General features: G+C 61.1%; 2 protein-coding genes across 3 annotated transcripts; both read left to right on the top strand.

The window, feature by feature from the left end:
- Positions 1-1,148: 1,148 nt before the first annotated feature.
- Positions 1,149-3,933, top strand: FDPS (farnesyl diphosphate synthase). The gene is made up of 9 exons (XM_032204409.1): positions 1,149-1,314; positions 1,619-1,759; positions 1,846-1,926; positions 2,034-2,156; positions 2,391-2,479; positions 2,750-2,822; positions 2,966-3,043; positions 3,118-3,252; positions 3,540-3,933. Exons 1-9 carry the CDS (start codon positions 1,174-1,176, stop codon positions 3,738-3,740), a joined length of 1,062 nt encoding a protein of 353 aa, XP_032060300.1. The 5' UTR covers positions 1,149-1,173; the 3' UTR covers positions 3,741-3,933.
- A 113-nt stretch (positions 3,934-4,046) lies between these two features.
- Positions 4,047-11,805, top strand: RUSC1 (RUN and SH3 domain containing 1). 2 transcript variants are annotated; one of them, XM_032204519.1, is made up of 10 exons: positions 4,047-4,078; positions 4,797-6,508; positions 7,117-7,215; positions 7,590-7,666; positions 7,935-8,109; positions 8,244-8,349; positions 8,450-8,496; positions 8,825-9,848; positions 10,315-10,443; positions 11,105-11,805. In XM_032204519.1, the coding sequence occupies exons 2-10, from the start codon at positions 4,939-4,941 to the stop codon at positions 11,271-11,273; spliced, it is 3,396 nt and encodes a 1,131-aa protein (XP_032060410.1). In that variant the 5' UTR covers positions 4,047-4,078; positions 4,797-4,938; the 3' UTR covers positions 11,274-11,805. The 2 variants fall into 2 exon arrangements, with proteins under 2 accessions (XP_032060410.1, XP_032060409.1); XM_032204518.1 differs by having other exon boundaries at positions 4,049-4,078; positions 4,504-6,508.
- Positions 11,806-13,342: the final 1,537 nt, after the last annotated feature.

Raw genomic sequence — 13,342 nt, 5'->3', positions numbered from 1 at the left:
GCCTTGCCCACGAGGACGGGATGGGGCAGCGGTGGGGTGCCGCAGAGGGGCAGCCCCGGTCCTCGTTAACAGCAGGATTTAATTGCCTTCCCCCGACAGCCAGGAGCAGATGGGGAACCCCGAGGAGCATCTTGGGGTGCCTCCTCCCAGCCCCACAACCTCGGGCAGCACAGGAGGAGCAGCACAGCCGCAGATCCCCCCCTTCCCCTCACCCCACCGGCATTTGGGCCCCGGGGGATTAACGTTTAATCTTTGCTGATTTTCCCCTTCCATTTCCCTTCCGTTTATTAACCCGGGGGGGGGGAGGCTGATTGCGGAGCAGACTGCGGGCATTAAACAGATTAAACGAAGGTCACACAGCACGGGGCGGGCCGGGGGGCTTGCGGTGCTCAGTGCCCGTCCCACGGTGCCGGCACACCCTGCACGGGGCTCGGCTCGGGCCTGTGCCCGGTGGCTCTGACCCTGCGCCGGCACCGCCAGCACGGCACCGGGCACCGGGCACCGGGCACAGGCACCATGGGCACGGGCACCACGGGCACCCCCCGCGCTGCGCCCAGCACCGGGACAACCCCGGGACAGCGCGGCTGAGGCTCGGTGACACCCGAGGAGCCCCGGGCCCATCGGCGGCTCCTCCCTCGCCCCGTTATTCCCGGTGACACCGGGGCGAGGCGGAGCGGGGGCGCGTGGAAGCCGCCGGTTGCCCCGGCCCCAGCCCCCCGAAGGGGCCAGGCTGTGCCGACGGCGGCCGGGCAGGGCCGGGGGCGCAACGCGGGACGGTCCCGGTCCCCATCCCGGTCCCCGGTCCCCAGTCCCGACCCCGCCCCCGCGCTGCCGCCGCGCCCTCGCTCCATTCCCCCCCTTCACCAATCAGGCGTCTCGGTGCCGCCCCTCCCGCTCTTCTATTGGCCGAGCCTCCTTGGTTCCATCTTCATGCGATGGAGCGGGCCAATGAATGCAGGCGCCAGGTGCGGCCGCCCGCTGGCTCCTCCCCCTCCTCGCGGGGCACGCCGGGAGTTGTAGTCCGCCCGCCGCGCGGCTCGCGGCGCTCCCCCTGGCTCCGGACTACGCGCCCCGGCAAACCCCGCGCCCGGCGCCGGGGCGGAGCCGTCCCCGGAGGTCGCGGGGGCGAGCGTGGAGGAGCGGGGCCGAGGGGTCCGGTGCGGGCAGGGCGCGATGAGCGGGGACGGCGCGCGGCGGGCGGCGGGCGGCGAGCGGGAGGAGTTCGTGGGCTTCTTCCCCCAGGTGGTCCGGGACCTCACCGGGGACGGGCTGGGGCACCCCGAGGTGGGCGACGCCGTGGCCCGGCTGAAGGAGGTGAGGACGGGGGGGGCTCGGGGGGGGGGGCCCGGTGAGGTCCCGGGGGGCTCCCGGTAAGGCCCGGGCGGGGGGCCCGGAGGGGGTCCCGGGGGGGGGTCCCGGTTGGGTCCTGGGGAGGTCCTGGTGGGGGTCCCGGGGGGTTCCAGTGAGGCCGGCATGGGTCCCGGTGAGGTTCCGGTTCGGGTGCCCGGGGGGAGGTCCCGGTTAGGTCCCAGGGGGGTCCCGGGGGGGTCCTGGTGAGGTCCCGGGGGGGTTCCAGTGTTGGGGAGGCCGGGGGTTGCCCACTCACCTCTCCCCACAGGTGCTGGAGTACAACGCGCCGGGCGGGAAGTACAACCGGGGGCTGACGGTGCTCGCAGCCTTCCGGGAGCTGGCGGGCCCCCAGCAGCAGGACCCCGAGAGCCTCCGCTGCGCCCTGGCCGTCGGCTGGTGCATCGAGCTGGTGAGAGCCGGGCACGGGTCCGCACCGTGCCCCCCGCCTCTGAGGGCCCCCGTCCCGCAGCTGCCCCCTAACCCAGCCTTTTGCAGTTCCAGGCCTTTTTCCTGGTGGCCGACGACATCATGGACCAGTCCCTGACGCGCCGGGGGCAGCTTTGCTGGTACAAGAAGGTGAGAGTGGCCGTGGAGCTGGGACGTCGCTGCCTGCTGGGGGGCTGTGGGGGTGCCGTGATGTTGGGTGTGCTGCAACCCAGCCTCTTCTTGTCCTCCTGGTGCAGGAGGGAATTGGGTTGGATGCGATCAATGATGCCTTCCTCCTCGAGTCATCTGTCTACAGGATGCTGAAGAAGTACTGTGGGGAGCGCCCGTACTACCTGCACTTGCTGGAGCTCTTTCTGCAGGTGAGGCTGCCCCCACGTCTCCTTCCATGGACCCATCTCGGGACTAATCCCAGTCCTGTTTGATGGTGCGTGGATCTTAGTCTGCTCTGTAAGTCCTTGGGCATCCCACCAAAAATGCACCCTTCTTCAGCCTTGGCAAGGAGCTAAAATGGGGCTGAACTTGGGGGTTTTTACTGTACTGTTGAGACTTTCCTGAGGACCATGTGAATAAATCCTTAAATGTTTCCTCTTCAGACTGCCTACCAAACTGAGCTGGGGCAGATGCTGGACCTCATCACTGCTCCTGTCACCCAGGTGGATTTGAATCGCTTCAGTGAGCAAAGGTGAAGAAATTGGAGGGGACAGATGCCAGCCCAATGCTGGCTGTGTGGCTCTGCTGGTGTCCCTTCTGGACTGTGAAGCACAAAACCAGCTTGCTAAAATTCTGCTGTCATCTGTCAGACCAAAGTCCAGACCAAATCTTTGTCTGCTGTCAGAACTTGGAGGTGGTTTAGAGGGTGATGCTGCACTTCTCCTGCTGTCTTTGATTTGCTGGGCACCAATGGGAAGGGAAGGCCTGGGATTTCTCACTAAATGTGGTTCCTCTCCCACAGGTATAAGGCAATCGTTAAGTACAAGACCGCATTTTACTCCTTCTACCTGCCAGTGGCTGCTGCCATGTACATGGTGAGTTCTGTTGAAAGGTGTTAAGGGGAGAAAGGTGGTGCCTAAACAGCATAAGGCTGTCTAAGAAAGCAGGTGGTCTGGGAGATGAAGGTGTAAAAAACAAATACTGGAAGGCTTTTTTTTTTTTTTCTTCTCTCTTTTAGACTGGTATTGACAGTAAGGAGGAACACGACAATGCCAAAGCAATCTTGCTGGAGATGGGTGAATTCTTTCAGATCCAGGTACAAGGTGCCTCCCAGTCCCCACAGGACTTGTAAGACGTGGTTGTGGTACTCATGTTTCTGTCTTTGTACAGGATGATTACCTGGACTGCTTTGGTGACCCAGCACTAACAGGGAAGGTTGGCACCGATATCCAGGACAATAAGTGCAGCTGGCTGGTGGTGGAGTGCCTGCGTCGGGTCACACCAGATCAGAGGCAGATCCTGGAGGTAATGCCCGCAGGCTTACAGAACCGCTCTGACATGGTGGGAGAGGTAACGCAGACTCCCTGCCTAAGGGCACAGTGTAGAGGAGGTGTCGAGCTGTAAGGTGTACCTGGAAAGCTGTGCTATGCATGGCAGCAGTGATGGTACCGGGGTGGGAGGAGGCTCAGTTGTTCTGAGCACTGTAAGACACAAGGGAGCAGAAGAGGTGACTCTTGCCACGTTTTGAAAGAGCAACTATTGTCATAGCCATAAGCTAAACCCCAAACTTACTCATTCTGGTGCCTTCTCAGGAGAACTACGGCCGTAAGGAGCCAGAGAAGGTGGCTAAGGTGAAGGAACTCTACGAGACTCTAGGCATGAAGGCTGCTTTCCAGGAGTACGAGGAGAAGAGCTATCAGCGCCTGCAGGAACTGATCAAAAAGCACGCCAACCGGCTCCCAAAGGAGATTTTCCTTGGCCTAGCTCAGAAGATTTACAAACGACAGAAATGAGGGTGTGCTGGCAGGCCTGTTGGTGAACTGTTCGGGCTCTGCTGCCAGAGGTGGGCTGGCAGCCCCGGTGTTGGGTGCGCGGTGGTGCCACCGCCCTGCTGCCTTCAGGCTGGGGTCGGCGGGGCTCGTAGCAGCTCCCCTCCTGGTGCTCGGGCCGCCAGGCCTGCTCCAATAAACGTAATTTATTGCCGTTCTGCTGCCTCTTGTGTTCCTTGGCGCTGGGGGCAGGCCGGGCTCCCCCCTCCCGGGGCTGCGCTCACCGGGGCGGGGCCGGGGCCGCGGCTCCTCCCCGCAGCCGCCGCCGCAGTCAGAGCCCGGAGCCGCCGCAGCGACGAGGGGTGAGCGGGGGGGAGCGGGGCCGGGGGTCGGCGGAGGGGCTGGGGGAGGCTCCGAGCTCTGGGTCGGGCTCTCGGGACTCCCCCCCGGCACCCTCCGGTTGCGGGGCTCCGCGGCGAGCCCGGGGCCGTGCGGGGCGAGCCGGGGCCGCCCGCGGTGAGGGGCCGTCGGCTGGGGCAAAACGCACGGGGATGGAGCTCGGCAGCGCCTGGGGGGCTCCGGGCTCGGCAGCAGCCGCAGGGGTGTCCGGGCTGCAGCCCCCTCCTGAGGCCAGGCCGGGGCCGAGCGACCCCCCCACCCCCAGCGCGTTTTGGGCTTCTTTGGCCATTGATGCGCTGCCCTCGGAGCGCTGCCGGGGCCGTGTTCCTTTGGCCGGAGGCCAGGAGCTTCGCTGCCTGACGTTTCAAGGGCGTTTTCTCCTTGACAGCATCTCTGAGACGCTCCCTGGCTGCCGAGAGCTGGCAGAGGGAATCCAGCCCTGCTACTGCGGGCGCCTGGACCTGCCCACGCTTCCTCAGCCTGCGCTCGAGCCCTGCCCTGGGGAGCCGCGAGCGGCTGCAGACCCCTGCCCAGACACAAGGCCTGAGCCCGGGGGAGCTGTGGGGGAGCCCCCCCCCGTTGCTGGATGCGTTTCTGTCCCCGTGAGCCCTCGGGCTGGTCCCTGCAGCCTGCCCTGCCCGGCGACTTCCACAAGGTCAGCATCTTTGTTCTCTTTCCCAGTTTGTTGTTCTCCGGGTTTGCGCCACTGCTTTCGCCGCCGCTGCATGAGTAGACGCTGGATGTTTGCAGGGAGCTGGATGGTGTGAGCAGAAGAGCTGTGGGGCTCTCTGAGGAGCCCCAGAGCTACCAGTAAGACAGCATCATGCTGGCTCCGAAGAAAGGCCTGCTGTGCAACCTCAATCATATCCACCTGCAGCACATCTCACTGGGGCTGCATCTCTCCCGGCACCCGGAGCTCCAAGAGACCTCTGACTCCATGAGTCAGGGGGAGCAGAAATGCTGCAGCGGCTGTCAGGAGAACTGTGAGCAAGTGGATGCCAATTCCAACAATCCCTCTTTGAAATGCCAGTGCTGCGAGTCTCACACTGAGCTGCCTGTGACGCTGGCTCTCCAGAACCAGGCAGCTCAAGAAGATTTCTCCTGCCTGCATGCTGAGGAGGAGGTGGCTTCCCCTTGCAATCTGGCTTCCACCTCCTCCTCTGTCAGTAGTTGCTCGGATTTCAGCTTGGATGACTCCCCGGTGTCTGTGTACTGCAGGGGGTTCTCAGGAGAAGGGTCCCAATCCCCTGAAAATCAGCCCGATGTCGTTCCCACAGAAGATGTGGGGGATGACCTGCTGCTGGCTGACCAGGGCAGGACATGGGATGGAAAAGATGGCAACCTCAACCCAGCAGTGCTCCAGGAAGCAGACATCCCGGCTGGAGAGAGCCCAGACAGCCTCTGCAGCAGCAGCTCGCTCAACTCCCAGTACGACGATCCCTCTGTCAGCACAGTGGCACAAGAGACCACAAGCACCTGCGTTGACCTAGACCCTAACTGCAACCCCTTTCCTGACCCAGCCGCCACACCTCCAGCATTGGCTGTGCTAGGCCAGCAGGATCACAGTCTGAGCAGTGCTCCTGAGCCACGGACCTGGGTTAAGAGCATCCCCCCTCCCGTACCTCCCCGTCCCCGGAGACAGCTGCAGATTCTCAATGGGCACAGAGCAGAGCAGCCGGTCCTGCCCGCGAGGCCAGCTGAGCCAGAGCCCGCCTTGGGTGACCTTGGCAGAGATGGAGGCAAGAAGAACATCACCTCCTTCCACGAGCTTGCCCAGAAGAGGAAGAGAAACACCACTGGGACCACGCTTGCCCAGGCCAGGGGTGACCGAAGTGACTGGCTGATTATTTTCTCACCAGACACCGAGCTGCCACCCCCCAGCGAGCTCCTCTCCAGCACTGCAGGCCAGGAGCTGCCCCAGCTGCAGCTTCAGCAGGAGTGGCGGGCGAGGCCTCCTGGTTCGAGGCAGAGAGAGGTGACCACTTTCAAGGAGCTCCGATACCGCAGTGCCTCCAACAAGCCCAGGGGCCAGGCAGACAGTGAGCGGGTGGAGCTGGTGGCATCTCAGCACCCGTCTGCACCCCTCGAAATGTCTGCAGGCAGTTGTGGCTCGAGCTGGATGCCACCCGTGCCATCGGGCAGACAATTGCTGGCGTCTACAGAAAGCCACCAGACAAAGAGGAGGAGATCTCGCCCGGGACTGCAGCCCATCGCAGAGGGGCAGCTGGGGGATGCTGAGGAAGGCAAGCTGCTGCCGCAGATCTGCATGCCAGAAGAGAAGGGGCCAGGCTCTGGCTGCAATGGAGACGTGCTGGTTTGGAGGCTTGGGAGGCCTGGCGGGGACCCCTGGGTGCCAGGGAAGGTTGAGCGAGGAGATGAGACCTGCAAGGAGGGTAAGTTTGGGTCACCAGAGGCCACCACCCTTGCTGCAGGGCACCCCCTCTTTCAGGTGCTGGGTAAGGGGACTGGGTCCATAGCATCGCCCTTTTGAGGACCGGTGCGCGGGGCTGGGAGGAGCTGCGGGATCCACGGCCTGCAGGCCCGGCAGCCCCGGCCGCAGAGGGGCCGGGGGGGCTCCAGCGGCTCCTCGCAATCCCGGGTTCCCCCCGTCACTGCTGCGGGGGGCCGGGAGCCCCACCCGGGCCGCTCCCCCTGCGTCTCCCCCGGCCTCGGCCCTTCCCTCGCCCCGCCGCCCTTCTCCCGTTCCCCTTCGTTTCTCGCCCCGCCCGAGCCCGCGGGGTAAGGCCCTGGGCGGGCCCCAAGGGCAGCGGGGCCCGGCCCGCCCCGCTCCACCGCCGCCCTTCGCCTGGCCGCGGCCTCCGGCTCCATGAGCGACCGCGGCCCGGCTGGGCCCGGCCCCGGCCCCCGGCGCGGTGAGTGGGACCGGGGGGGGCGGACCGGGGCTGGGGGCGGACCGGGGCTGGGGCCGGGGCCGGGGCCCGGGGCCGGGGCCTGGAGCCGGCTGTGCCCCGAGCCTCACCGCGGCCTCCCCTCTCTCCAGCCAGGCCCTCGCCGCCCGCCGCGGGAGCCACGGGCGCGGCGCAGCCCTGCGGGGGGAGCTCGGGGAGAAGCCGCGGGGCCCTGGCGGAGCAGAAGAAAGGTAACGGGGCCCCGGGGGCGGGGAGGGGGGCGGCGGGGCTCAGCCCCCGGCTTTCTTGGGCAGCCTCGGGCACAGGGGCAGGGCTCGCACCCCCCCCGGGCTCTTTCCTCGGAAGCCGCTGCTCTTTGCAGCCCCGAGGAGCTGAGGGTCCCCGCGGCAGCCCCTTGGCAGCCCCCTGCCCTGCAGTGGCTCCTGGAGCCCCCGGTCCCGCCAGCTGGCCCCTCTCCGGCTCCTCCAGGCCTTGGGGTGCTGAGCTGCTGCTTGCCACAGCCGGGGCTGGTCAGCCCCATGGTGCTGCAGAGGGACGGAGCAGATGCTGCTGCGGCCGTGGTGTTTGTTGCCGTGTTGACTCCTTCCTTTCCGTTGTCCGGCAGCCCTGTTGATTGCTGTCAGCACCGCCGTGGATAAGATTATCGCCCACTTCAGCACCGCGCGGAACCTGGTGCAGAAGGTGAGGGCCTGGGCTGAGGCTCTGGTGGGGCTGGGGTGGTCGGAAGGAAGGAAAGGCCACACGGGCTTTGGCAGGAGGGGTTTGGGGAGCTCAGCCGTGCTCCCTGGTGCATGTCAGATCCTGATTGCCCACCTCTAGAGGTGGCACAGTCAGGCAGAACCAGCTGGGAGTGAAGAATCCCACCATCTGCCCCTGCAGGCTCAGGGTGAGGTGCTCCCTTTCCCCTCCCCTCTCCTTGTGCCTAAATGCTGATGCCTCCCTGCTTCAGACGCAGCTGGGAGACAGCTGGCTCAGCCCAGATGTGGGTTACCTGCTGCTGCACACGCTCTGCCCTGCGCTCTATGGCTTGGTGGAGGATGGGCTGAAGCCATTCCAGAAGGATGTTATCACAGGCCAGAGGAGGAATTCCCCCTGGAGCTTGGTGGAAGCCTCCGTGAAGACAGGTAGGTGTGGGGAGTGTGCTCCTGGAGACATTAGGCCCAGCACCTCAAGGTGCCTGGGGTCCTTTTCCAGCCTGGGATCTGACTGGGTTGGACTTGTGTCCACAGTGATTTTCTGCATATTGTGTGTTCCGCAGGGCCCAATACCCGCTCTTTGCAAAACCTCTGCTGGCATGTGGCTGGACTGGCCCCTCTCAACAGCACCAGGCAGAAGTTTCATGCCTTTATCCTTGGCCTTTTGAAGTGAGTATTGGTCCTTGTTGACCCAGGCTGTCCTTGCTGTGATGGCTGGCTGGAACAGAGTTCTGAGGGCTCTAACTCTGGTTTCCTTTACTTTGCTTAGTACTAAGCAGCTGGAGCAGTGGATCTCTCACCTGCAGAATAGCCCAGGTAGGACACAGTGCCCAGAAGTGTGTCCCCACCCCCCAACTAGTCCTCTTCTACTTGTGCAAAGCCAGAAAGCCAGCGTAGGAATTCCCACACCCTTTCCTCACAAAACGCTTGGTCAGGATTCCCACAGTGAATGGGGCATTGCTTTCCGTGGCCATCCCACTGGGTGAAGGCAGTCAGGGAGGCAATTTGGAACATCTTCAGCACAACCCTCAGCAGAAAGCTCTTCGTCAGACCTGCTAGGATGGACCAGCAGGCCCTGGGGGGAATCTGTGGGTAAGGGGTAGGGAGCATTTGCCAGCTCTCCAGCGTTGCTCATATCTTGTAGGTGTTATATCCGTGCTGTATTTTCCTACGGCCTTCTTTGCCCTGAGCCAAGGCCCTCTTCCCCACCTTGCTGATGAACTGCTGCTGCTCATCCAGCCCCTCTCGGTGCTGACATTCCACCTTGACCTGCTCTTTGAACACCATCACCTCTCCGTGGACGCAAGACCTTTGTCCCGTCATCTGGAGTCACCTCCAGCTCCTCCCCATCACGCTGCTCAGGCTCAAGGGATTGTGCAGCCTCCTCTGGAAGGCCAAAGCAGCACTGCAGGGGCCAGCCTGGAAGATGAGATGCCCCCTGATGCTCTGGGGAGGGCAGCTGGTGTGGAGGAAACCCCAAGGTCCCAGTCCCAAGCAGCTGTGTGCAGCCTGGTCCCCAGCCCCCAGGTGGGGGCTGCCCTGCAGCAGACCTTCCAGCATGTGCTGCGGTGGGGCGATCAGCTCAGTCGTGCTTTCTTGGGAACTGACAGCTCCCCAGAGACCGGCAGGCCCGAGGCAGGCCCTTGGGATGCAGTGGCTGGCCCTGGTGGCTGGTGGGCCCAGCTGAGCCAGGCCTCCAGGATTTATGCTGCTCCTAGCAAGGAAAAGTTCCCCTTTGTCTGGTGGACGAAGCTGCAGACGGCTGCGGAGGATTCCAGCCCTGGCCAGGTGACGCGACCCCAAACACCTGCAAGCGAGCCTCGAGGCACGGAGCTGCAGTTCCTTCAGACCAAAGCTATCCCTGAACTCTCCAGTCCGAACCCCAGCAGCAGTGCTGATACCTCTGGGACCTCTTCCCCTGAAGACCTCGTCCTGCCCTCTGGAGCAGGCACACCCACTGATCCTGCTGTTCCCACTGCTGGAGAGAAACCCCTGGCTGCTGCTGCAGAGCCTCGTGCGGATAGGAACCGGGCAGCCCCTTCCAGCCCCACGGCCAGCAGCGCTCCTCGCCCCAACAAGGGCACCTGGCTGGGCCGGCTCTTCGGAGCCACCAGCCCCTCTGCCCGGAGTTCCCCATGCGGTCCCAACACTGTCTCAGCTAGGTCCAGGTAAGGCCCAGCTTGGGAAGGCAGGGGTGGGGAAGCAGCGTGTGCTCAGGAAGGGGTTGTCTCACCTGGCAGCACGGATACCTGATTTATTTTTCTTTGTAGAGCCCATAATCCAGGTTGTGTTCCTGGGCTGCTCTGCCATGTCATGGGATTAGTGCATGTCCCAGGTGCTGCTGCCATGGAATGCTGGCAGTCCTTTACAGCAGGAGCTCGTGGTCAGGCCGTAGTGGTATTGCCATGGCTCAATCAGCTCCCGGAGCACCAGAACTGGTCTGCTGAGCAGAACTGCTGGTGACTGGCACCTGGTGCTGCAGGAGTGCCTGGCACACACAGCTCGAGGTTTCAGGTGGCGCAACGTTTCTCTTGGTGTCCTGGTCATGGCGCAAAGCCTCATCCCACCCAGACACGGTCCCAGCCCCAGCAGCTTGCTGTTAGCTCATGGCGTTTTCCCTCTCCTTTGTGGCAGGAGACCCTCCAGCTGGCTGTCCCCCAGCGCACACGTCCTTGCCGTGGTGGTGAAGGGGCTGGCGACCGAGAAGATCCATGCCCAAGAGCAGCCAGAGAGGAACACATCCAATGTGCCCCAGACCCACAGGTGATGCAGGGCACTTGCTGTGATGGTTGGGGTTGGAAAGCTGGTGGTGGACTTTTTGGGGGGAGAAGCAGCAGTTGCTGCCAGGCATGGCTTAGAGATCCTATACCCTTTTCTTATTTTACCTCTCACTGTTGCTAACTTGCACCTTGACCACCCACCCTGGGGATTGCCCTCCTCTTCTGCTGAGCTGCAGGTGGCCATGTGTACCCACCTACATGTGACCAGTTGCTTTTCCCAGACATTTTGGTGGGGGAGTTTTGAGCATTTTTTTTTGGGTGCTTTCTGGGTTCATAGTACCCTGTTTGGAGCAAGTATGTGGCAGGTCCCCACCCAGCTGTGGTGGTACTTGTGTGCTCCCACAGCCTGTCCAAGCGAGCACAGAAGGGCGCCTGGCCCTCCCACGCTGCATTTGGCCATCTCCCTGCTCCTCAGCACTGACCTAGAGCTTTCCTCCTCCTCACTGCAAATGCTGCTCCCATTCTGATGCTGTTCCAAGGGTCTGCTTGGCAGGATGCTTTTGTGATGGGGATTGTTGATCAACTACTGGTGGTCACTGGCGCCACAGATGAGCATCAAAGCCTCTCCCAGTCTGATGCGAGCCTTTCTTAGCCATCTGTGGGGTTTCTGGGGAGGCGAACCCCTGATGGCATTTGTTGTGTAGGGAAGTTCGCGCGCTGTGTGACCACACAGGTGCTGCCGCTGGGCACCTGAGCTTCCAGAAAGGAGACATCCTGCAGCTGCTCTCCACTGTGGATGAAGACTGGATCCGCTGCTGCCATGGAAACAGCACTGGCCTTGTTCCTGTGGGCTACACATCCCTGATCTTGTGAGGAAGAGGAGGAGCCCTGAGGAAGCAGCTGAGTTTGCAGAAGCAGGTGCCGCCTCCGGGAAGGACGGTCTCCCTGCCACATCTTCACCACCGTCAGGGCTGGCAGGTCTGCAGGGGGCCCTTGTTCTGGTGCCAGCCGCTGCTGCTTGCTAGCACGATGCTACCTTCTGCCAGGGCTGCGTCCCGCGAGCCATTGCTGCACATGTTGCCACGGAATTGCTGCCAATTCACTGCAGGCCCCCTCCGTGGGACCTGCTCTCGCTGATGTCGTCTCAGCTGCTGCCCGTGCCTGTGTGAAGGGAGGGAAAGCCCCAGTCCCCGTGCATTACTCACAGTCCTGTATGCTGTCTGTGTGCTGTCATGTCCTGTCACTGCCACGTCCACCACTGCCTTGCTTTGCCCCATGGCTGGGGCATGCAGCCCAGCCAGCCCCAGCCAGCAGTGTGCTGTTCCAACACTGTAAATAGTTGTAACCATGGGAAGAAGCGTGTTCTGGGGAAAGAGCTGGAAATAAAGGTTGTGACTTACGTGTCCTCGGCTGTGACTGGATCATTGCAGCTGTGGGGCTGGGAGTGGCTGCGTTGCCCCTCCCTACATTCCCTTCATTTTCCTGCAGGGGAAAGCCACACATGCAGGGACAGGGGCTGGTGCCCAGCTCGCTGCTCCCTGCCCATCCAGGGTCCCGCCGTGCTGGGAACAGGCTGGCATTTAGAGGGAGGTGCGTAGAGAACAGGAGCAGGCTCCTGTGAGGTGCCTAGTGATGCCAGGACAGCAGGCAATAGCACAAAGTGAAGCACAGGAGAGTCCACGGCTGCAGTTTCAGTGGCACATGAGACTATTTCAGAAAATAGGCTGTGTCCTGCTTTGAGGATAAAGTGGATTTTTTTTGTTAATTCTGTTCTCATTTTCATTTCTCTCTCTCTAAGTTTTATTCTCAGAAAAGGGATGTTACAGCTTAATTGGAATGTTATTTGGATTGCCTTAAGTAGGTTTGATTGAATTCCACAACTGCCTCTGGATTTTGAAATGGGGTCAAGCCAGCAGGATGTTAATCTGGGTACTTTGTCAATTACTATTATTTTTGAAGCACTACAATCCTTGGCATGGTGTCTTTGGTTGAAAGAAAAAGACATTGTGAAGTATACAGGTCACGCATGGTGTTTTAATGACACCACAGAGAGTCAGGCTAGGAAATGGAAAAAAATATCAAGTTACATTGAAAGGGCTCATCGGTATACTATTTCATTCCTGAGTAACTAATGCAGATAGTTGCTAAATTTATTCCCAGAAATTATGTTTGAACCAGAGGAAATTTAAACCCTAAATGAAGATTTGTGAGGATCATCTATCTCATTAGTGCCAACCTTGGTAGAGGCTATTGGAGGAAGTGCAAGGTTGAAGACGCCTCAGAAAGGACAGCGTGCAGGATGCAATGTTCTCAATTTCTGCCTCTCCCCGTTGCTGCATTCTTTGTGTTCCTCATGATCACATTGATGGCTCCCAATAACTCAAAATTAATTACCTCTGTCTTTCTAGCTTACTTGACTTTTCGGTAATGGCAGGGGGGATATTGCTTACAGTGCAAATCTGTATTTGCACTGTAAAGTCTGATGTGACTCAGATCTGATGCTAGTGGCAACTGAGATGCATTAACAAACCTTGGAGCTGACGGAATTGACTCTGCTGTCTGTACAGACATGGGGGGCACTGCCTCTGGGTACCAGGGGTCTATATTCTGGGAATAGGCACTAAATTCATAGATTATTCACATACTAACCTGCCATTGTACACGGTTACACATCCTCTGACTACCAAACTGCATGTCTGTGCTGATGCTCCTGTCTCTGCAAACACGCTGCCACCATCCTTCCTGCCAAGGGCTGAACAGAACCATCAGCATCAAGCTACAACCTCGCAAAATGCCATCAGCAATCAGGAAACTGGGTATCTGAAAGAAACGGGGCAACAGCTCACATAAATGAGGCTGAAAGAGAGGCAGGACATGACAGGAGGGGCCGAGGCAAAGAGGCAATAGAAAAAAAAAATCAAAGACATGTCAAAAAACACCCC

The sequence above is a fragment of the Aythya fuligula genome, chromosome 28 (assembly GCF_009819795.1).
Source record: "Aythya fuligula isolate bAytFul2 chromosome 28, bAytFul2.pri, whole genome shotgun sequence".
NCBI lineage: Eukaryota > Metazoa > Chordata > Aves > Anseriformes > Anatidae > Aythya > Aythya fuligula.
This window is presented reverse-complemented; position numbering and strand designations above follow the sequence as displayed.